The 23,555-nt window shown below is 42.7% G+C and overlaps 1 protein-coding gene across 1 annotated transcript in view; it reads right to left on the reverse strand.

The window, feature by feature from the left end:
- Positions 1-722: 722 nt before the first annotated feature.
- Positions 723-23,555, reverse strand: part of mrtfba (myocardin related transcription factor Ba) — a 44,116-nt gene continuing 21,283 nt past the window's right edge. Inside the window, exons 4-14 of the mRNA XM_038974885.1 lie at positions 14,049-14,114; positions 13,893-13,948; positions 13,558-13,795; positions 13,132-13,316; positions 11,902-12,042; positions 11,332-11,582; positions 9,365-10,466; positions 9,049-9,201; positions 8,734-8,865; positions 4,050-4,110; positions 723-3,852 (exon numbers count right to left, since the gene is read on the reverse strand). Of these exons, the coding sequence (XP_038830813.1) occupies positions 3,353-3,852; positions 4,050-4,110; positions 8,734-8,865; positions 9,049-9,201; positions 9,365-10,466; positions 11,332-11,582; positions 11,902-12,042; positions 13,132-13,316; positions 13,558-13,795; positions 13,893-13,948; positions 14,049-14,114 (2,885 nt within the window). The 3' untranslated portion in view covers positions 723-3,352. The remainder of the gene's footprint in view (positions 3,853-4,049; positions 4,111-8,733; positions 8,866-9,048; positions 9,202-9,364; positions 10,467-11,331; positions 11,583-11,901; positions 12,043-13,131; positions 13,317-13,557; positions 13,796-13,892; positions 13,949-14,048; positions 14,115-23,555) is intronic.

Here is a 23,555-nt window from a genome sequence, read left to right on the forward strand (position 1 = left end):
GCTCATCAGCGTGCTCGTCGTCCTCTGTGTCTTGACCTGACTGCAGTTCGGGGGTCGTAAAAGACTGCAGTGGGCAAATGCGCACCCTCGATGGCCACTGGCACACTGGAAAAGTGTGCTATTCATGGTTGAATCACGGTTTCAACTGTACCGGGTAGATGGCAGATGTGTGGGCGAGAGGTTTTCTGATGTCAACGTTGTGAACAGAGTGCCCCATGGTGGCGGTGGGGTTATGGTATGGGCAGGCATAAGCTACGGGCAATGAACACAATTGCATTTTATTGATTGCAATTTGAATGCACAGAGATCCTGCGGCTCATTGTCGTGCCATTCATCTGCCGCCATCACCTCATGTTTCAGCATGAAAATACACAGCCCCTGTCAGAAAGATCTGTACACAATTTCTGGAACTGATGTTCCAGAAATGTGCCATACTCAGACAGGTCACCCATTGAGCATGTTTGGGATGGTCTGGATCGATGTGTATGACAGCATGTTCCAGTTCCCACTAATACCCAGAGGAGTGGGACAACATGCCACAAACAGCCTGATCAACTCTTTGTGAAGGAAATGTGTTGCGCTGCCTTTGGCAAAATGGTGGTCACACCAGATACTGACTGGTTTTCTGATCCACGCCTGTATTTGATTTTTTAAAGGTATCTGTGACCAACAGATGCATATCTGTATTCCCAGTCATGTGAAATCCATAGATTAAGGCCTAATTTATTTATTTCAATTGACTGATTTCCTTATATGAACTGTAACTCAGTAAAAACTTTGAAAATGTTGCATGTTGCATTTATACTTTTGTTCAGTGTAGTTACATTTCAGACAAAGAACCAGGGTTGAATGGGAGACAGTACCATACAGAAGACACAGAATTAGGTAAGGCCCAAATCAATATTTGCTTGCAATAATTAACATGATGACATCTTGTTATAAGATGGTGACAACACAAATGCACCAGTACTGTAAGTGCAAGGCTATGGCCTTATTGCTTCACTAACATCCTATTAACAGTAGTAGTACATAGGTTTGACATGATTCAGAATCAAAATGTTTTAGAATCCAGCCGTCATATTTTACAACATACCCATGTATAGATGCATTTGGCCATATATTTCTGTTATGGGTGGTAAAAAACATTTACAGTAATCTTCCTCTTGCATATATACAGAAAAAACAATTGATTTTATAACACAAAAATGTGATAAATACAATTTTTAAAAAAGTGGCAACAATAGATATTCCCCAATGTTTCACTGTCCTTATTAGGCAACAATTGAAAAACAAATAATTCCTTGATAGCCCTAAACCACAGTTACAAGAATCTGGTTCCTAATGGTAACAGTACAGTATTTGGCATTATTACCTGCCTACAGGTTATCCTTAGTGTTAGACTTGTTGGATAAGAATGATTGTTCAAACATAAAAATAAAGCCATGATATCCCAAAGTGCTGCACAGTACAACCGTATTAGTTCTATACAATATTGATCATAATAATATTTGGATTGAGATGCTGAATACTACTAAACTCGTTTGACATGATATGCCAGGTAGAACTACACAATGCAAATTTAAAAAGGTATTATACGCATAAACATCATCATCAAATTCATCCACAAAATGGTAGCTATACCAGAAGCTTAATGTCATCCCTTTTAGTTTAACTCTGTTGGTCACACCACTGTGGGTGTTTACTGTGTGTTTTACCACATAACACAAACCAAACAGGACAGATGGAACAGTCATACAAAGCTGTTCTGTGAGACGAACCTTTAAAAAAAACTCAGCCTATAAAAGTTGTTCATTTGTCTTATGAACGTCCAACTTCATAAAAATAAAGACGACTTAAGTGAGTTGCAGCCAACTCAGTGACAGAGACAAATATAGCCCGATATCAGACATGGTTTAAAACGTGCATTCAACAACACAGAGACATACAGAAAGGGCACACATAGACACACATGCAGACAGAGACATGCAGAGATTTGACAGACAGAACCACAGACACACAGTGAGAGACAGAGACACATGCAGAGATTTGACAGACAGTTTTCAGGACAGACAGAGAAGATTACAGTATAGCACCTCTTTCTGCCAGAGGTCATGCAGCCACATTAAAACATGTCACAAACACTTGTAGCATACAAAACAATCAAAACAATCAAGACTATCATGCCAACTTCTTGTCACTCATTGTCATGTCAAACATGCTTGGCAATGGAGTTGGCAAGAGCAGACAGACAGACTTGGGACCAGGCTAGCATACAGTAAGTATACACACATTAACCTCTATGTAGTGTACCTGTGTGATAGCATAATTGTTCCCTTGCCACTAATACATCAGTTGTCTTTCAGAAGATAAAGCTGCCAACAATGTAAAGTTTCCACTTTCATTCAGACGGATCAACTTGGAATCCTTGAATTGAAAGTACACAAAGATAACCAACACGTGGATCGACATTTTTTCAATAAACGGCTCATTAAAATCTTTATCTGTGATTCAGATTTCCTTGTGTGAGGTGCAGGTGTAAGGCCCACATCCTTAGTGCATAGCTCAGAGTGGGAGGAGTCCACTCCTCCTCATCCAATAGGAGTGAGTCTTTGTTCTCAGTGTCAGTTCAGTTCATTGCTTAAATAGTCCAACTGACCATAACGTCTGTTTTGTTCAGGAAAAAAACAGTCTCATCGAATACAATATGTAGCTATGTCACAATACCAAATATAGGTATGTCGCAAAAAAAGACCAGTGTAAAACAGCCTTGTACTCTTGTCAGTTTTACTTATGTCAGTTATGCGGTTTGTCGTGGCTTGTGCACAACAGATCTGTAACAAACAAACCACATTCTCAGACTGTATGGCACAGCAGCATGCTTCCACAGAGCAATGGCTGTAGATCCAGACCCTGTAGCATGACCGATGTGAAACGCATGCTAAGTTAACACATCCACGTGTTCACCGCAAGGAAAGCTGAACAGCGTAAGGCTGACTGCCATGTGTCGTATAGTGAAAGCTTTGCCCAATTCAATAAAAACTCCAGCAGGGCTGAGTGAACATCTAACCTTGTTCTGGTTCAAATAACTGTCATTTACAGGATATTTACATACCGTCTGCCTCCTTGTTCATTTGGCTCTGGTCCCAGTACTCCTATGAAACATCCAATGCCCCGATCACCAGCTGGCTAATCTTATTATATGGAAGAACATTTTTATTTTTTTGTTATGTTTTAAATACACAAGGAGGACTAACCTCACTTACCAGGTCTGCATTTGTTACCTTGAGTCCCTCTATCCCTACACCAATCCTCTTCCTTCCTTCCTTCCTCACTCCATCTATCCCCTTCTCCCTCAGTCCCAGTGCAGCTGCAGGTCGTGTGTATCCAGGAAGTCTGAAGGAATCCCCATGGGTGTGAGCCCCCCCGCGGGGTCGGACGGCATGGTTAGATCCAGCCACTCCATGTTGTCCAGGACTGTGTCGGACAAGCCCATGTTGAGGGAGGAAGGGGGAGACGTGGAGTCGCAGAAGGACAGCTCTGAGGTGTCCATGGGGGAGTAGGGTTGATCCAGGAGCTGGGACTGCAACTCCTCGATCAGACCCAGGGTGCGGGGGTCCGTGGTTGGGGACGGGTTGTTCAGAGTCCCCTCCAGGAAGGCCTCCAGCTGGTTGTCGGAGGCCAGGTTTGGGAGGGGCAGGGGGTCGAAGGGAGGGGTGGGAGGGGGAGCTACCTGGATCTGTGGAGGGGTTCTGGACAGGGCGGTGTTGACAGGGAGGGTAGTGATGTTGGCTGTGACAGGGACAGTCTTAGTGCTTAGAGAAGGCAGGTCCTGCTGGATGAATGGAGTGATCTCTGGAGGAGAGAAGAGACAGGAACAGGATAGCAAAGATTATTCACCTGTATTGTAACACAGGCTGAAGTCTAAAAAGAAACTCCAACCGTATCACTGTTTGCAGACATGAAAAGACCAGATTGTTGTAACTTAGTCGCTTCAGGGTTAGGACAAGGAGCTAAAGGTGTAAATGTTTCTTCATGCTGTAAGTTCTCACCTCCACTCTGAATCAGGATGTCAAACAGGTCGTCCATCTGCTGGCTGGTTGCCGTGGAAACCTGAGAGAGCCAATAAGGTAAGGGGGTGGAGATGCATGTAACCCGATATTTCCCGCCAAAACCAGAAGTATCATTCAAAAGCATTATAAAACATATAAATAGGCCTATGTCTGGATTTGATTAGAGCTTTGATTGAAAATTCAAACCTGATGCAACCTGAGCCTGATTAAATACATTTTATGAGCCCTACATTAAAAGACATTTAATGAGCCCAAGCCCCAAAAACTCAAATGATTGTGCCGTTATTCAATACATAGGCTATATGACATAGGCTACTCCACATTACGCACGGCAGAAAAACATGAAAGCCCATAGATGTAACTAGTTATATGCTCTCTTGGGTAAATAAATTAAACTAGCTCCAGTAGGCTAATCTTTTTGAGTGTAGACTATTACTGTATTGTATTATATGGACTGGAATTACACACCTCGTTCAAACCACGATAAAGCAGAGCGAAAACATTGAATTCTGGTGCAGCACAAGAGGCCTATAAAGTTACAAGTACAGGCTAGCGAGTTGGATTTACATTTCTCATAATATTTCCACGAACGTTATTAGCATATCTCCTCTCTCTCTTTAGTGTTATTTCATTCCTTCCTCGCTTTCAACAGTTAAATTAAATATGTTTTGTTGTCCTTATCTTCATCATTCTAATGACATGCTTGAATAATATATGACTAGAATTAGATGCAGACGGCTTTCACTTTTCTTCAAGAGCATTGAATTGTTATGGGTCTGAATAAATAACTGCTATAGCCTACCGCCACTGAGAGTTCGCTCTTCTTTCGATCTACCTGTGAGTTCTATTGGGCTGCTGTATTTAACATTCAGAAAAAAAGAGCTTCCGTCCCTCTTCGAATAGACTATACGTATAAGAAACACTAAAAGCATAATGTCCAGCATGCTATTCTAGTCTAGCTTTATTTGCATGGGACTCCAAGAGCTAAGGAGCCTTTTTAGAGGCCAACGAAGCATAGATGCTTGCGTATTGCGCAAGAGACAGAGGCTTTAAGTTAAAAGCTTATTATGCATAACACATCATTAATTACCTAAATATAAGGCACTGAATGCATTACCTGGCCTCTGTAAATTGATAAAGAATCAGCTTGATCCCCCTCAGTCTAAGACGCTTGGACCTTATTTTTCGATATTGTAAGTGATTTTGTTAACAAAACGCCCCCACAAAGAAAATAAGAATTAAAAACAGGTTCAGCCCCTGGTTCGACCGTGATCTTGCAGAGTTACTCCACCACAAGAATTGCATTTTGCGAAAGGCTCGGCACATGCATACTCATGTTCAGGCAAATGAGAAATAAGTACATTCAGGCTATCCAGAAGGTCAAAGTTAGTTACTTTAAGAAGCAGTTCTCCCTTTGTGAGTCTAACTCCATTAAGTTCTGGAAAACGGTTAAAAGACCTGGAGAATAAACCCTCCTCCTCACAGCTGCCCATGTCCCTTAAAGTTGATGATATGGTTGTGGCACATGGCTGAGCTTTTTAATCACCACTTCATTAAGTCAGGATTCCTATCCGACTCAACCATGCCTCCTTCCCCATCCAACATTTCCTCATCTCCCACCCCTTATAATGCTACTAGCCCCGATGCTCCTCCCTCTTTTTCCCCTGCCCCAATACAAAATTTCTCCCTGCAGGCGGTCGCTGAGTCCGAGGTGCTAGAGGAGCTCCATAAACTTGAACCCAAAAAAACATCTGGGTCAGATGGTTAAGACACATTCTTCTTTAAGGTTGCTGCCCCTATAAAATCGCCAAGCCTATCTCTGACCTTTTTAACCTGTCCCATTGCTTGGAAGGCAGCCACAGTTCGTCCTTTATTTAAAGGGGAGATCAAACTGTTATTTCTATTTTGCCTTGTTTATCAAAAGTGTTGGAAAAACTTGTCAATAATCAACTGACTGGCTTTCTTGATGTCTATAGTATTCTCTCGGGTATGCAATCTGGTTTCCGCTCAGGTTATGGATGTGTCACTGCAACCTTAAAGGGTCCTCAATGATGTCACCATCGCCCTTGACTCTAAGCAATGTTGTGCTGCTATTTTTATTGACTTGGCCAAAGCTTTTGATACGGTAGACCATTCCATTCTTTGGGCTGGCTAAGGAGTATTGGTGTCTAAGGGGTCTTTGGCCTGGTTTGCTAATTACCTCTCTCAAAGGAGTGCAGTGTATAAAGTCAGAACATCTGCCATCTCAGCCATTGCCTGTCACCAAGGGTGTACCCCAAGGCTCGATCCAAGGCCCCACGCTCTTCTCCATTTACATCAACATAGCTCAGGAAGTAGGAAGCTCTCTCATCTACTTATGTGCAGATTTATGTGCAGATGCTACAGTCTTATACTTGTGTTAAATGCTCTACCCATAACCTTGCTCTGAACACCTCCAAAACAAAGGTCATGTGGTTTGGTAAGAAGAATGCCTCTCCCCACAGGTGTGATTACTACCTCTGAGGGTTCAGAGCTTGAGGTAGTCACCTCATACAAGTACTTCGGAGTATGGATAGACGGTACACTGTCCTCTCAGCACATATCAAAGCTGCAGGCTAAAGTTAAATCTAGACTTGGTTTCCTCTATCGTAATCACTCCTCTTTCAACCCAGCTGCCAAACTAACCCTGATGATGACCATTCTACCCATGCTAGATTACAGACACTTAATTTATAGATCGGCAGGAAAGGGTGCTCTCGAGCGGCTAGATGTTCTTTACCATTCGGCCATCAGATTTGCCACCAATGCTCCTTATAGGACACATCACTGCACTCTATACTCCTCTGTAAACTGGTCATCTCTGTATACCCATCGCAAGACCCACTGGTTCTTTGCTTATTTATAAAACCCTCTTATCTCCCCCCTATCTGAGATATCTACTGCAGCCCTCATCCTCCACATATAACACCCGTTCTGCCAGTCACATTTTGTTAAAGGTCCCCAAAGCACGCTCGTCTTTTCAGTTCGCTGCGGCTAGCGACTGGAACAAGCTGCAACAAACACTCAAACTGCACAGTTTGATCTCAATCTCTTCATTCAAAGACTCAATCATGGACACTCTTACTGACAGTTGTGGCTGCTTGCATGATGTATTGTTGTCTCTACCTTCTTGCCCTTTGTGCTGTTGTCTGTGCCCAATGATGTTTGTACCCTGTTTTGTGCTGTAACCATGTTGTGCTGCTGCCATGTGTTGTAGTCATGTGTTGCTGCCATGCTGTGTTGTCTTAGGTCTCTCTCTATGTAGTGATGTGTGTTTTGTCCTATATTTGTATTTCATTTATTTATATTTTTAATCCCCGTCCCCGCAGGAGGCCTTTTGCCTTTTGGTAGGCCGTCATTGTAAATAAGAATGTGTTCTTAACCGACTTGCCTAGTTAAATAAAAATAAAACCTGAAAGAGGTAGGCTAGGATATCTATATATCAATCTTGAACAGGATGATCTATTTTGGATGCAATTTGAATGGAGTTGGAGAGATAAAGACTGCTAGAGAGTGTTCGCATGTGCACTGACTTAAAGCAATAATATTTCTATTTAATTGAACCTTTATTTAAGTCAGTTAAGAACAAATTATTATTTACAATGACGGCCTACCCCGTCCAAACCATAACCCGGACAATGCTGGGCCAATTGTGCGCCGCCCTATGGGACTCCCAATCACGGACGGTTGTGATACAGCATGATATCTTTTTGTTAAATAACCCTTATTTTACCAGGTAAGTTGACTGAGAAGACACTCATTTACAGCAACAACCTGAGGAATAGTTACAGGGGAAATGAATGAGCCAATTGTAAACTGGGGATTATTAAGTGACCATGATGGTATGCCAGGACACCGGTGTTAACACCCCTACTCTTATGATAAGTGCCATGGGATCTTTAGTGACCACAGAGAGTCAGGACACCCGTTTAACGTCCCATCCGAAAGACAGCACCCTACACAGGGCAATGTCCCCAATCACTGCTCTGGGGTATTGGGATTTTTTTGGGGGACCAGAGTTAAGGGTGCCTCCTACTGGCCCACCAACACCACTTCCAGCAGCATCTGGTCTCCCATCTAGGGACCGACCAGGACCAACCCTGCTTAGCGTCAGAAGCAAGCCAGCAGTGGAATGCAGGGTGGTATGCTGCTGGCATGAATCAAACCAGGGTCTGTACTGACGCCTCTAGCACTGAGATGCAGTGCCTTAAACCTGTTTTAAAACTCTGCAGCTGCAATAAAATAAAAAATTATAATCTTCTATACAATTAAAAAATAAGTTGACCCCCGAAAGCCAGATGGAGATGTGTAAATTAGATGCTCAGTCGGTCTTTATATGACTGTAGCACAGGCTAAGCTGCAGCAAATGTAGGTCTACCTGTCACAATAAAATGTTACCATGAGATGATAGGACTATACTTAGATGGGCTGTCTGTCTCCAACCTAAGTGTTGATGATTCATCATGCATTGACCAGAGAGAAGGCCATAGAGAACTCAGATGTAGACATTGCATATAATTTAACGTCATGCTGTTCATACAAATTTGATTATAATTTACCGGTTTCTCGCAGTTATTTATGGCGGGAAAAGGGAGTGGTTTTGGGCAGTAAATCTTGGTAAATGCCATTCAACCCTAGTGTTCACCTGTGTGAGGTTGTTGGCCTGCTGCAGGTTGCGGGTCTGTTTAACTGCATCCTCGTAGCGGGGGGGGTCCCTGTTCTTGGGGGGCTGGGTAACGAGGGAGGGGTGGAGGATGAAGGCGGGCTGGGATGGAGACTGGGGGGATTGAGAGAAGAGGAAAACATTTATCACAACCTACCTGGTCTGTAACAAAGACTCATATACCGAATGTAAGATTTGAAAGGATTTGAGAGAGAAAGGTAGGTTTGCAATATGTATTTTGCATCACATTTAGGTTAGAGTATGATGTTTTCCTAATAATAAATAGAGAAAGCGTACCTTGTTAACAGGCCCATTGGAAAGGTTGTGGCTGGGTGAAGCCCCACGGGGAGAGAGCCTGTTATCTGGGGAGCTGCTCAGGAAACACTGGGGAGGCATGTCGGGCATAGTCTGGTTCTCCACCATCCCAGAGCCATTACAAACTGTAACAGTCTAGAAAAGACACAGAAGGGGGTAAAAATACAGGATCGTAGTGTTAAGAAACCAATTAACTAGCTTGCTAATATCACTGCACTCGCTAAGTCTAGGGGTCTTACGCCTAGTTAACTGGTCTGTAACCTGATTTAAGATGTGCATCTATGTGACTTGAAATCACCTGCAAAATGTGGTTGTGATTAGTTATCTGCTGAGTGGAGGCTGTCTCCATCTTGGTGGTATGCAGCTGGGAGATGGAGGCTTGCATCAAACCTGGGGCTTGATTTGACAACGTTGCCTGGAGGACAGGAAGGAGGATCTGAGTAGAGCCATCCTGGGCCGTGAGTAGGGTCTGGGAAACAGGCTGGCCTAGAACCTGGGACACTCTCCCCTGGTGGCTGATGAAGAACTGGGGCAGACTGGGGGCCGGATTGGGCTGGGAATGGGGTCTGGAGTTACAAATGACATCCTCTACCTTCACCACAGTGGGGAGAGTCTGTGGGGCCAGGGTTGAGTTAATCATGGCTGAGCAGTTAGGAAGGACCCTGCCTTCCATTTTGACTGCGTTGGAGGTCTGGATCATGGGGACGGGGTCTGAGGAGGGTTCCTGGAGGGGCTGGGTCTTCTTCTCCACCCCCAGCTGCATCTTGAGCTCCTCCACCAGCCTCTGCTCCTGCTCCAGCTTCCTCATCAGCTCCTCGATCTGACGTTCCTTCTCGTGGAGCCGTCGGTCTTTCTCCTCCGGGACAACACCCAGCCCAAGGTGGGACATCCCCGCGCCTGTCCGACAGAGGCTCACCCTCTGGGGGTCGCAAAGGAGCTTGGATACCCTGGGCATCCCTCCGTCGTCTCTGAAGGTGGCGAGGTCTGTGGGGATTGGGGACACTGGGGCTGTGGCGCTCATGCTCTCTGGTGCCACCTGGTGGGCAGGTAGGAGAAGTGCAGGGGATGAGCCAACCTCTATGGGAACTGAGGAGGGGAGGGTTTTAGGGCCGGGGGTTGGGACCGGGGTGCTGGGACTCTCCTGGTAGGGCTTCAGCCTCTCGATGAGATCAGTCTTGGTCCCTGAGACAGGGAGGCTTCGCAATTTCAGCTCCAGTTTCAACTCGGCCACCTTCATGTCCTCCAGGTTAGGAGGCAGGTGGCCAGGCTTGCGGTTGGACAGGCTGTTGGGACGGACAGGGGTGGGAGGAGGGACAGTGACATGGGCGGCAGGAGGTAGGGACAGCACTATAGAGGTTGGCAGGCCGCTCACACTGCTGTTCTGACCCTCAGCTACAGGCCTGGAGGAGGAGAGGGAGGTGAATGGAGAGAGAAACAAGAGGAAAAGGGAGTGTAAAGAGGGTGGAGTGAGATATGGTGAAGAAGGGAGGGGAAATGTGGGGGAAAGAGAGAGAGAAGGGAAATGTGTTAGCAATATGAAAGGAATAAGGAGCTTTATCTGCCCTGCACCTTAGTACACAATCAGTCAATAGAACAATGCAGAGTTCCAACAATAACTGACATACACAGTTCTAATGGGCCTTGGATCAACTCCCACTAACAGGGAAATGATAGAAAAGGCTAAAACAACATCCGGCAGGTTATTAATATCATTACAGAGGATTTGTTATTGGAAACTAGCTAATTGTCAGTTTGCCATTCAGGCCATTGGAAACAACAACAGTTGGTTTGCTTTATAGGTGTATTTTATAGGTGTATTCTGTATTTTGAAAGTTACATACAATATCTTGAAAACTTGATTGCTGATAAGCAAAACATGTTGTGACTATGTCAACAATGGACTAAAGAAACAAATAACAAAATATAGTTTTTAGGTGGAATTTTCCTTTAAGTTACAAGCAGTGGCGTAGCACGCACACCAGCGAGGCGGGGGTGCCACCAACCCCCCGGTATTGAAAATCAGACCATCTGTATTTTTTAAATATACTGTTTATACCGTAAACCAGGGTATCACCCAAGACTACCGGACCCGCTCGGGTCGGATCTCGGAATTTCAGGTCTATTGAGCCTCTGGGGCAAATGCAAACTTAAATCACATTTTCACTAAGTCTCCCATTGACAAAGTGGAGATTGGACTTAAGTGGAAGTTTCGATTTGACCCCAGGAGTGTTATTTTCTTGCCCTGATATGACAGTAAAATCCTACTTTAAGGGTGCTGGGAGGATGGTGTGGTAGTTGTAGTGCTGCTGCTGCTGCTGGTTGAGGATCTGCAGCTGGAGGAAAAGCTGCTGCTGGTGGAGGATCTTGGCGTAGGATGAGTCCATGGGGGCATCGCTGGCCTCCTGTTTCTGGTCTGGGGGGACATACTGGTGGTACTTTAACTTCTTGACCCGGGGCTTTGGCTCCTTGCCCTTCTTACTGCGATTCCTCTCTCCCGGCTGTTTGGGCTGGCTCTGCTGTGGGATGAGAGAGCAGAAACATCAAGATAAAGAAGATGCACATGATTGAAAACTAGTCAGTCTGCCTTACAGACTTGTTTTAATGAACAGGGACAGGTCTGACAATCTGTGTTGAGAAGTGACTCAAGTACTGTTTTTTTTCAATGACCGAAAGATGACAATCCAGATTTTAGTACAGAAAGATATATTTACATTTATTTATTCAGCGATTTGGATTCAATGCTAGTTCAAAGACTGAGCTTTTGTTTCAATGTGAAGCTTGATGTTTAGAAAGTATACTTTCCTAAACAGTACACAGAACAAAGTGTCTGCTTACTTTCACTAGGGTGGGCCCTGGCTTTGAAGGAACGACAGTGATGATAGGCTGAGACGCGGGTGCTGGGCGACTGACTGGCAGCTCTTTGGTGGAGAGAGCTTTGAGGAAGTCTGCCGTTGCCTGGGTGACAACAGGAAAGGGCTGGGACAGAAGACAGAGGAACAGATTTCAGTCATAACTGTAACTAAGGTTCTTGTTAATAATTTGCATTTCTCTGAACATTTACATAAATTATTACAATCATTCAGGGGTAGACAAAGAACGAGAGGTATGATTAAGGTTGCAAAGCTACTGGTAATTTACCAAAGTTACTTTGGTCATTTATACTTGGATAACTTTAAAAAAAGATATTCATATACATACTCGTTTTTTATACGTGTCCATATTTTCCATGAGTTTCTAGTCCAGATTTCCTTACTCCAGTCCTCAAGTACCTCATCAACACACATTTTTGTTGTAGCCCCGAACAAACTCGTCTGATTCAACTCATTGAGAGCTTGATGATTCATTGACAAGTTGAATCAGGTGTGCTTGTTCACGGCTACAACAAAAATGTGTACTTTTGGAGGGTACCCGAGGACTGGAGTTGGGAAACACTGCTCTAGTGGATAGACCATATTGTTCAAGAGAAAATAGCCTAAGTAATGAAAAAAGCATCTAAAATCAACAGCATTATTTTTAATTAACTGAAAGTCTTTCAACTATTAACTTTTTTCACAACTGCCACCAGTTTAATGGCAAAACATTGATAACAAAGACATAGTAAAATAAATAACTGTGTAAAGAAATATAAAATATATTTAATGCTGAAACCCTCATATTAAAACATCAATGGTATTCACTAAGTTGATGGTATATATATATATATATATATATATATATATATATATATATATATATATATATATATATATATAAGATCATGTTTTACAGCTTTGTCATTAAAATGCTTATTTTAAAATCATCTTATTTGATTATTTTCGATATTTTACACAGAGAACCATAGCTAATTAGACACCTGTGATAATCTGTAGTACCCAAAAGGCCACTAGATGTCATCTTATAAAATTCCCCCCCAAACCGTGAAAGCTACCAAAATTCTAGTAGTTTACTGGTAAACTCTGAAAGTTTCAAGTAATATACCCTCTCTTTGTAACTCAGGTATGATGAAGCATATGTATTGTCCTTCAAAAGGAAATTCAAGTGGATAAAGAACCTCCCTAATCCTACCTGTAGGATTGTGTGGTTGTTGGTGATTGTGGGCAGCGGTGGTGGGCAGGGGGCCTCCAGGGCCCGAGGTTCCCCAGGGGAGGGTGTGGAGGCCTTGGACTCATGGCTGGCCGGCTGCTCTGGAGACAGGGCGTCCCCGCTGTCCTCCTCAAACCCGTACATGTCCAGCGCTTTGGGGTAGTTTACTGAGGGACCAACACATTCAACATTAACACAGCACATTAACCAAAATGTCCACATCAAGTTTAGAAAGGGGTAAAGGTGAACGAACAGGCCTCAGAATTCTGTGATTTAGGCAGGTTCAGGCTGTCCATCTAATTGTATTTATTATGATCTAAAAAACAAAACTGATCCCAATTCAGCACTCCTATACTCAGACTCCTGATACGGCTCCATATCACTTTCTCTCTCTCTACCAGGCCTTACCAATGATGGCCTCCTTGACGCTGGGTTCTACAGGCAGAATGTTCTTTTCTACCAGTTCCATGGGGCCGGGGCGCTGGGCCAGCTTCTCATTCAGGTCGTCAGCCAGCCTGGCCCTCTTCAGCTTCATCTGGGTGGCCTGCAGGGAGGGCTCTGCCCCAGTCTCCTTGAGGATGTGCATTCTGACCAGTTCAGATCTCTCTGGTCGGCTGCGGATCTTGTGTTTCAGGAAGTTTTCAGTCTGGGAAAGGGAAAACGGGGACAGGGCATTTTCAAGAAATGTCCATACAAGAATACTGAATATATTGGGGAATGTATTTGCAAGGCTGAGCTCTTACCCTGGCTCTCTCCAGGCTGCGTATCTGCTCATGAAATGCCGCTGGGCTCTTTAGAGCTGCATGGAGAGAAACACATTGTCAGCTTCTCAACAGACACCTCTAACTCTAACACATAACTCAATTATGACTACATGAAGTGGCAGTGCCCATACTCACGAGGCATGATGCCCTGGTCTACCAGCTGCTCACGGGTACGTCTCTGCTGTAGCCTCAGCTGAAGGACTGTTGGGGGGGGGGGGGGCGAGAGAGAATTCTAGACTCTTCAGTAAACACAACCAGAAACTGCCTGCATCTGCGGGTCTGAAGTCATCATGAGTAACTGAGGCATCTGAGGTTTCACAAGAGGATGTGGTTCTGTTAGAACGCTAGACACACAGACCAGCAGAGTTTGGACTCCCACGGCCACCACAACTCACTTCCTTTACCACCAGCAGTGTGACAACAATGGAATGTCCATCAAATTATTAACAAGCCTGGTTGGTTTCACTTGAATCCCTTTTCTGAACAATAATTTAATTACTTAAAACGGTTTCATTCTTTGTTCCTTTTAGCTGCAGCCAAGGCTAATCAAATCCGGCACAAACTCATTTCAATAATCAAAAGCATTGGAAAATTGTACAGGAACAGAAATCAGGGGGAATTGTGATTTCTCTCAAATAGCTAAATAGGCAAAACATGATTTCAAACAGCTAAATCAGCTAGCCTAAATGTACTTGATTAATAGGCTTGGGCGGTATCTAGATTTTCATACCGTCCTTCTCTCATCCCGGGATTTATGGTATTACTGGCATAGCACACAAGAAAAGCCCATTGGGCCTCTAGTACCAGAAAGCTAACAAAATTAGCAAACTAATAGCGAGATCACATAGACGCTGTCAGCTAAATGCTAACGAGCGAAAACGAACATAAACTAAATTGCAAAGACAGCAAAATACAGATCATAAAGTTATACAAGCATAGCCAATAGCTACCGAATGTCATTTTCGGTGAGTGTGGACATTTACATGCAAAAGTGAATGAGAGAAATTGTGCAAATGAACAAAGTTATGAAAAGCATGCATGTACAAGGCACAAATGGGAGAAAAAGAAAAAAAAACGCTAGTAGGAAGCACAGGGAAGAAATAACTCATCCAGAGCTTTTTGACTTCTGGCATGAAGACATTATAGGCTATCTGATGGCAAACATTTAGTAGTGAATTGCATACAAGTGTAACATCACCACATGGACTTATGGATGCCACCCGTTAGATAAAATACGTAACGGTTCCGTATTTCACTGAAAGAATAAACGTTTTGTTTTTGAAATGACAGTTCCCGGGTTTGACCATATTAATGACCTAAGGCTCGTATTTTTGTGTGTTATTATATTATAATTAAGTCTATGATTTGATATTTGATAGAGCAGTCTGACTGAGCGGTGGTAGGCAGCAGCAGGCTCGTAAGCATTCATTAAAACAGCACTTTCGTGCGTTTGCCAGCAGCTCTTCGTTGTGCTTCAAGCATTGAGCGGTTTATGACTTCAAGCCTATTAACTTCCGAGATTAGTCTGGTGTAACCAATGTTAAATGGCTAGCTAGTTAGCGGGGTGCGCGCTAATAGCGTTTCAAACGTCACTCGCTCTGAGACTTGGAGTAGTTGTTCCCCTTGCTCTGCAAGGGCCGCGGCTTTTGTAGAGCGATGGGTAACGATACTTCGAGGGTGGCTGCTGTCGATGTGTTCCTGGTTCGAGTCCAGGTAGGGGCGAGGAGAGGGACGGAAGCTATACTGTTACACTGGCAATACTAAAGTGCCTATAAGAACATCCAATAGTCAAAGGGATATGAAATACAAATGGTATAGAGAGAAATAGTCCTATAATTCCTATAATACTCAACCTAAAACTTCTTACCTGGGAATTGAAGACTCATATTGAAGACTCATGTTAAAAAGGAACCACCAGCTTTCATATGTTCTCATGTTCTGAGCAAGGAACTTAAACGTTAGCTTTTTTACATGGCACATATTGCACTTTTACTTTCTTCTCCAACACTTTGTTTTTGCATTATTTAAACCAAATTGAACATGTTTCATTATTTATTTGAGGCTAAATTGATTTGATTGATGTATTATATTAAGTTAAAATAAAACTGTTCATTCAGTATTGTTGTAATTGTCATTACAAATAAAAAAAAAAGTCAGATTAATCGGTATTTTTTGGTTCGCCAATAATCGGTATCGGTATTGAAAAATCATAATCGGTCGACCTCTAGATTGGACATGATTTGGAAAGGCACAAACCTGTCTATGTAAGGTCCCACAGTTGACAGTGCATGTCAGAGCAAAAATCAAGCCATGAGGTCAAAAGAATTGTCCATAGCTCCGAGACAGGATTGTGTCGAGGCACAGATCTGGGAAAGGGTACCAAAACAACTTCTACATCATTGAAGGTCCCCAAGAACACAGTGGCTCACACTCTGCTCACTTCAGGAGCATAAAACGGCAGAATATACAAAGGCCAGCCGCAGCAGCAGGAGGGGGGTCTGGAAAAGTTGTTTTTCTTCTGGTTAGGCCACCTTGGTCTCTGGCTCCCTCTTGAGTCATTTGTCAGTCTTAGTTATTTAATCACAGTGTGTGCTTAAAGCATTAGACAAGCTTACATATAGTTTATTTAATTAAAGCACATACAGTTCATTCGGAAAGTATTCAGACCCCTTGACTTTTTCCACATTTTGTTACAGCCTTATTCTAAAATGGATTACATTGTTTTTTCCCCTCAATCTACACACAATACCCCATAATGACAAAGTAAAAACAGGTTCAGAAGAAAAAAAATTCTAAAAAAATCTAAAAATGAAATATCACATTTCCGTAAGTATTCAAACCCTTTACTCAGTACTTTGTTGAAGCACCTTAAAATCAGTGATTACAGCCTTGCGTATCACACTACAAGCTTGGCACATCTGTATTTGGGGAGTTTCTCCCATTCTTCACTGCAGATGCTCTCAAGCTCGTCAGATTGGATGGGGAGCGTTGCTGCACAGCTATTTTCAGGTCTCTCCAGAGATGTTCAAATCGGGTTCAAGTCCGGGCTCTGGCTAGGCCACTCAAGGACATTGAGACTTCTCAAAACCACTCCTGCGTTGTCTTGGCTGTGTGCTTAGGGTTGTTGTCCTGTTGGAAGGTGAACCTTCACCCCAGTCTGAGGTCCTGAGCGCTCTGGAGCAGGTTTTCATCAAGCATCGCTCTGTACTTAGTTCCGTTCATCTTTCCCTTTCTCCTGACTAGTCTCCCAGGCCCTGCCACTGAAAAACATCCCCACAACATGATGCTGCCACCACCATGCTTCACTGTAGGAATGGTGCCAGACATGGCATTCAGGCAAAATAGTTCAATCTTGGTTTCATCAGACCAGAGAATCTTGTTTCTCATGGTCTGAGAGTCTTTAGGTGCCTTTTGGCAAACTCCAAGCCGGCTGTCATGTGCCTTTTACTGAGAAGTAGCTTCCGTCTTGCCACTCTACCATAAAGGCCTGATTGGTGGAGTGCTGCAGAGATGGTTGTCCTTCTGGAAGCTTCTCCCATCTCCACAGAGGAACTCTGGAGCTCTGTCAGAATGACCATTGGGTTCTTGGTCACCTCCCTGCCAAGGCCCTTCTCTCCCGATTGCTCAGTTTGGCCAGGCGGCCAGCTCCAGGGAGAGTCTTGGTGGTTCCAAACTTCTTCTATTAAAGAAGAATGGAGGCCACTGTGTTCTTGGGGACCTTCAATGCTGCAGAAATGTTTTGGTACCCTTCCCCAGATCTGTGCCTCGACACAATCTTGTCTCGGAGCTCTACGGACAATTCCTTCGAACTCATGGCTTGGTTTTGCTCCAACATGCACTGTCAATTGTGGGACCTTATATAGACAGGTGTGTGCCTTTCCAAATCATGTCCAATCAATTGAATTGACCACAGGTGGATTCCAAATCAAGTTGTAGAAACATCTCAAGGATGATCGATGGAAACAGGATGCACCTGAGCTAAATTTCAAGTCTCATAGCAAAAGTTCTGAATACTTATGTAAATACGTTTTTTTTTAAATTAACTTTTAATCAATTTTAGAATAAGGCTGTAACGTAACAAAATGTGGAAAAAGGGAAGGGTCTGAATAATTCCCGAATGCACTGTAGGGTGTGTCTATATATGGAAAAACATACGTTTTAGAATTTCGACCAATCGATTGTTTGAAAAACCAGACAACTATTGGTCAACCAAGATTATTATTTAAAAAAAATTGGGGACAGCCCTTACATGTGCTAACACGTTCTATTGGAAAACCATCTAATGAGTGAACATGTAATCAATCTGAAACATTCTTACACGAGTTTAAAAACGTTCATTTTGTTTTGCCAGTATTAAGTCCAAGTTTTAAAATCAGCAAAGGATTACTGCATAGCTATGAAATCTGACTGTAGTTTTGAAAAAGCTAGATCAACAGTCGGGGCAGTATCATATAGATGAATTTGACCATTTTTAACAGATTGACCAATGGTGTTTGTATAAATAGTGAAGAGAACAGGTCCCAAAAACAACCTGTGGTACACATTTATGCACTTCAAGAAATTCAGACTTTAACCCAATCAATCACGATGGCCTGAATTCTGTCACTAAGATAATCAAGAAATTATGAACATGCGTCAGAGCTCAGGCCTATAGAGGTCAACTTATTAAATAAAATAGCATGATCAACATTATCAAATGCTTTTGACAGGTCCACAAACAAAGCAGCACATTTTATTTAGTGTATAAAGCATTGACAAGAACATTAACAACTAAAGTGGTTGCTGTATTAGTGCCCAGGCCTAAACCCTGATTGGTTTACATTCAACATATATTTCTTAGATAAAAAAAAGAGCAAAGTTGTAAATTTACCAACGATTCGAGAATCTTAGCTAGACAAGGAAGCCTTGAAATGGGTCGATAATGATTAAGATTCCTACTATCCCGTCCTTATGGAGAGGCAGCACAAGAGCTGATTACCAGACTTCTGGAATTTTTCCTGATAACAATGTTAAATTTTTAAAAAAGTGTGTGTTATTGAGCCAACAATGATGGGCGCTACGCACTTAAGCAGACCAGGATCCAATTGGTTGGCCCCTGTGGAATTCTTGTTGTCTATTGCTAGCAAAGCATCCAGGTCTTACTATTCTGCAAATAGCCTAAAAGAAAAGCTGAGACTACCATTTCTCTGATCATTCAGCAAGTTTCCTTTATCAGCATCCAGACCAATAACATTGTGAACAGGCTTAGAAGTTCTTTCAAAGAGATAGCCCGCCGAAATAAAACGCATCAATGACGGTATTTCTTTCACTAATGAGGCCAGTATCTAAATTCATTTGTTCTGGCAGAGGAGGAAGTAGAACCCTTCAGGTATTTGACAGTTTTACATAATTTAGCCGGGTTCCTATTACAATTTGAAGGAGCGGTTACATCATAATCATTAGCCTTTCTGATTTTATTTTTTGCACAATGATTTGATTCCTCAGTTTCTTAAAAGCTTGCCAGTCTGGACCTAAGCCTGTGTACCCGGCCTTGACACAAGCGTCATCTCTTTTATGAATGACTTCTGATAAATCCGGAGTGTACCAGGCATTCAATCTACCTTTAAACCTTCATTTTTTGAACGGAGCATGATTATCCAATAGTATTGAAGACTTCTGCAAAGAGGCTAAAAGCTATATCAGTTTCAGGGACAGCTGAAATACAATCAAGGTCACTAAAATAAAGATAGTGTAAAAAAGCCTATTCACTGAACTTTTTTTAGGTCCTCTTTGATGACACAAGGCTTAGATTTTTGTATTCTCACATGTATAATACAAACAACTGGGCAATGGTCACTAATGTCTTTGGCGAAGACACTAGTAGAGACATTTCTCTGGTGTATTCGTTAAAATAAGCTCAATCAGATTTGACTTTGAAGGATCTTTAGGGTTGGGCCGTTTAGGCTTAGCCACCAGCTGAGTGAGGTTTAGATCATTACACACTTTTTTAGATTGTCCAAAGCCTGCATTTCACAATCATAATTCATGTTACCCTGAATAATAACTTAAGATTTAGTAAAAGAAGGCAAACTAGTTAACTCCGCGAGTGCACAAAAGGTTAGCCGAGGGAGGACAGACTCCTATAACAGTTATGGACACATCTTTCTCCAGACAAAGGCTTAAAGATAGTAGCTACAATTTTTAGGCAAGGGAAATGGATTTCACCAAAGAGACAGAATTTTTTTATAAAAATGGCCACGCCATTTTTGGGCTTCGGTTACCTCTACTCTGTCTATCAGCTCTGAACACATGATACCCATTAATATCAGAGTCCAGAATGTCCCCAGATATCCAGGTTTCAGTCAATACCAGAACGTCCAGATTTGTCTGCATAGCCCAGATTTCTGAATTAAATCTAGTTTAGGAAGTAAGCTCCTAATGTTCAGATGCATCAACCCAAGTCCTTTATGATTTTTAAAGTCACATGGAAACTCCAACAAGCTACGTTCAATAGACGGTTTTGGGCCCTGTCGGATGGTTGATATTGATATAGTTGGTATGGCTATACGATTGCACAGAACTGCACCATTTGGTCTATCCCTAATAATAAAAAGGAAGAAGAAATTTGAATAACTTTTTGAATTTGAATTAAGGTTAGCACCATAGGGCCTAAGACTGCAGCCAATGTCAATATGAAGAACTCAGTAACCAATGATGGAATGTTATAAACAGACTTACATGATAGCAACCAAAGCCCATGTAACAACCCAAGCACTCTACGTGATGTGAGAACCGAGGGGGTATTCACGTTTATGGAATTCACATTTGAACTTAAAGCACTGGGTGAGCAGACCACAGTGGGCTCTTCTTTTGAGCTGACAATAGCAGATCTAAGAGTGGGGTTCAAACGAATGGGTACAAGATTACAGCTGACAACGCCCCTGGCAACACCCCTAGCAGTATTGAAAAATCATCCCGTGTCTTTTTCCCCAGCATACGGTATGCCACCCAAGCTTAGTGAATCCTTCTTGTTACAATAACAACAACATTATTGCAACCAGGAAACCAAATTGATTACCCAGACAAAAACAGTCTACTGGATGAATACAGAACATGCATTTTGAGTTGTACCATTTAGTGGCTAAACCCTCTATGTGACACATCCATCACATTAAAGTATGCTCAGTAGCCTGTGACCTCAGTCATTCTGAGCAGACAGAAACCTTATCCGACCCTGAGAAACTACCTCCAATCCACTCCCTCACTGAATCGCCAGTCTAACACAATACTGTCTAACTGATGATACAATATGATGATAACATCTCTCTGCTAATTTAGCTAACAAATGCATTTTGTGTCTATGGCCCATGCAGAACTCAAACTCACAACTCTGGTGTTGCAAGCACCATGTGCCAACCAACTGATAAACAAGAAAGGCTGACAGAGGCAATGCAGCGAGTACTGAAAGAGCTAATCACCTGATCCCAAACTGTCCCTGCAGACCGAGGGGGTCTCCACATCCAGACAAGCCATAGTCAATATCAGCCACGGAGGACAGGGCTGAGGAGGCTCTGGAAGGTCTGCACACGACTGACTAATTACTGTCCCATATGTTTATCGGTCAGTCAATCTGTTAGCCGACACAGAGAGCTACAGGAAAGATGAACCACCGTACCACAAGTCTTCCTGGATGTCCATGCCTCAATATTCTCTCAAAGCTCTACTCTACTACACTCTTCATCTTTATGTCACTCACAATTCTTCTCTTGTAGGCAGATCAACCACTGCCCCCTCTCTTGCACATTCTCTTAGACTCTTTGTTTGTATCTAAAGCATCAGTAGATGGATTGTGCATGTCCTCGTCAATCGCAACCGACCCACCAGGACAGGAGGGTGGACCAGTTCAAGTTAACACCTTACAGCATCTTTTAGAAGAAAAAGTCACAAAAACACTAGCTGAGTGACACTGGGGTCTGTTTTGTTAAGCTGATTCACATTTCCATGTAGTAACAACACTGACCAGACTGTCAGTCATAGTGATATGTAAACACTGTTTTCTGTAGGGCTGAGTTAACATGCAGGAGATAAACACACACATACAGTACCAGTCACCTACTCATTCAAAAGGTTTTTCTTTATTTTCTACATTGTAGAATAATAGTGAAGACATCAAAACTATGAAATAACACATATGGAATCATGAAGTAACCCAAAAAGTGTTAAACAAATCAAAATATATTTTATATATTTGAGATTCTTCAATGTAGCCACCCTTTGCCTTGATAGCTTTGCACACTCCTGGCATTCTCTCAACCAGCTTCATGAGGTAGTCACCTGAAACGCATTTAAATGAACAGATGTGCCTTGTTAAAAGTTAATTTGTGGAATTTCTTTCGTTCTTAATGCGTTTGAGCCTCACTCCCCCCTATCGGAGATATCTACTGCAGCCCTCATCCTCCACCCGTTCTGCACATTCTGTTAAAGGTCCCCAAAGCACACATCCTTGGGTCGCTCCTCTTTTCAGTTCGCTGCAGCTAGCGACTGGAACGAGCTGCAACAAAACACTCAAACTGGACAGTTTTATCGCAATCTCTTCATTGAAAGACTCAATCATGGACACTCTTACTGACAGTTGTGGCTGCTTTGCATGATGTATTGTTGGCTATACCTTCCTGCACTTTGTGCTGTTGTCTGTGCCCAGTAATGTTTGTACCCTGTCTTGTGCTGCTACCATATTGTGCTGCTGCCATATTGTGCTGCTGCCATGCTATGTTGTTGTCTTAGGTGTCACTTTATGTAATGTTGAGTTGACTCGTCGTGATGTGTGTTTTGTCCTATATATTTTTTAAACATTTATTAAAATGTTTAATCCCAACCCCCGTCCCCCGCATGACGCCTTTTGGTAGGCCGTCATTGTAAATAAGAATGTGTTCTTAATTTATTTAACTAGGCAAGTCATTTAAAATATTATTAACATTTTTTTTTTTTTTTTTAAATCAGTTGTGTTGTGACAAGGTAGGGGTGGTATACAGAAGATAGCCCTATTTGGTAAAATACCAAGTCCATATTATGGCAAGAACAACTCAAATAAGCAAAGAGAAAAGACAGTCCATCATTACCTTAAGACATGAAGGTCAGTCAATCCGGAAAAAAGCAAGAACTTTCAAAGTTTCTTCAAGTGCAGTCGCAAAAACAATCAAGAGCTATGATGAAACGGTCTCTCATGAGGACCACCACAGGAAGGAAAGACCCAGTTACCTCTGCTGCAGCGGATAAGTTCTTTAGAGTTAACAGAAAATGGCGCCATAGAAGAAGTCAGACGTTTTACGTGTCCCCAACCGATTGCGTTTTTTTATTTGTTTATTTGCGTTGTTTGTAAATTCTTTTTTTTACTTATTTTGTACATAATGTTGCCGCAGCCATCTCTTATGACCAAAAATGACTTCTAGACATAAGGACTGCGATTACTCACCACGGACTAGCAGAATCCTTTTTTCCCTTTCACGACTCTAACGAGCAAGACGAGGCGGATATACTGCTTTATCAGGAACAGGCCCAGATCCCCATGATCTGCGTGAAGAGGCGGAGAATGAGGGGAGGAAGGGCAGGCTACCTTCTGAGAATTCGTAGGCGATCGAATAAATCCCCACTTCCCTCCATTCT

The sequence above is a fragment of the Salvelinus namaycush genome, chromosome 35, assembly GCF_016432855.1.
Source record: "Salvelinus namaycush isolate Seneca chromosome 35, SaNama_1.0, whole genome shotgun sequence".
Classification (NCBI taxonomy): Eukaryota; Metazoa; Chordata; class Actinopteri; order Salmoniformes; family Salmonidae; genus Salvelinus; species Salvelinus namaycush.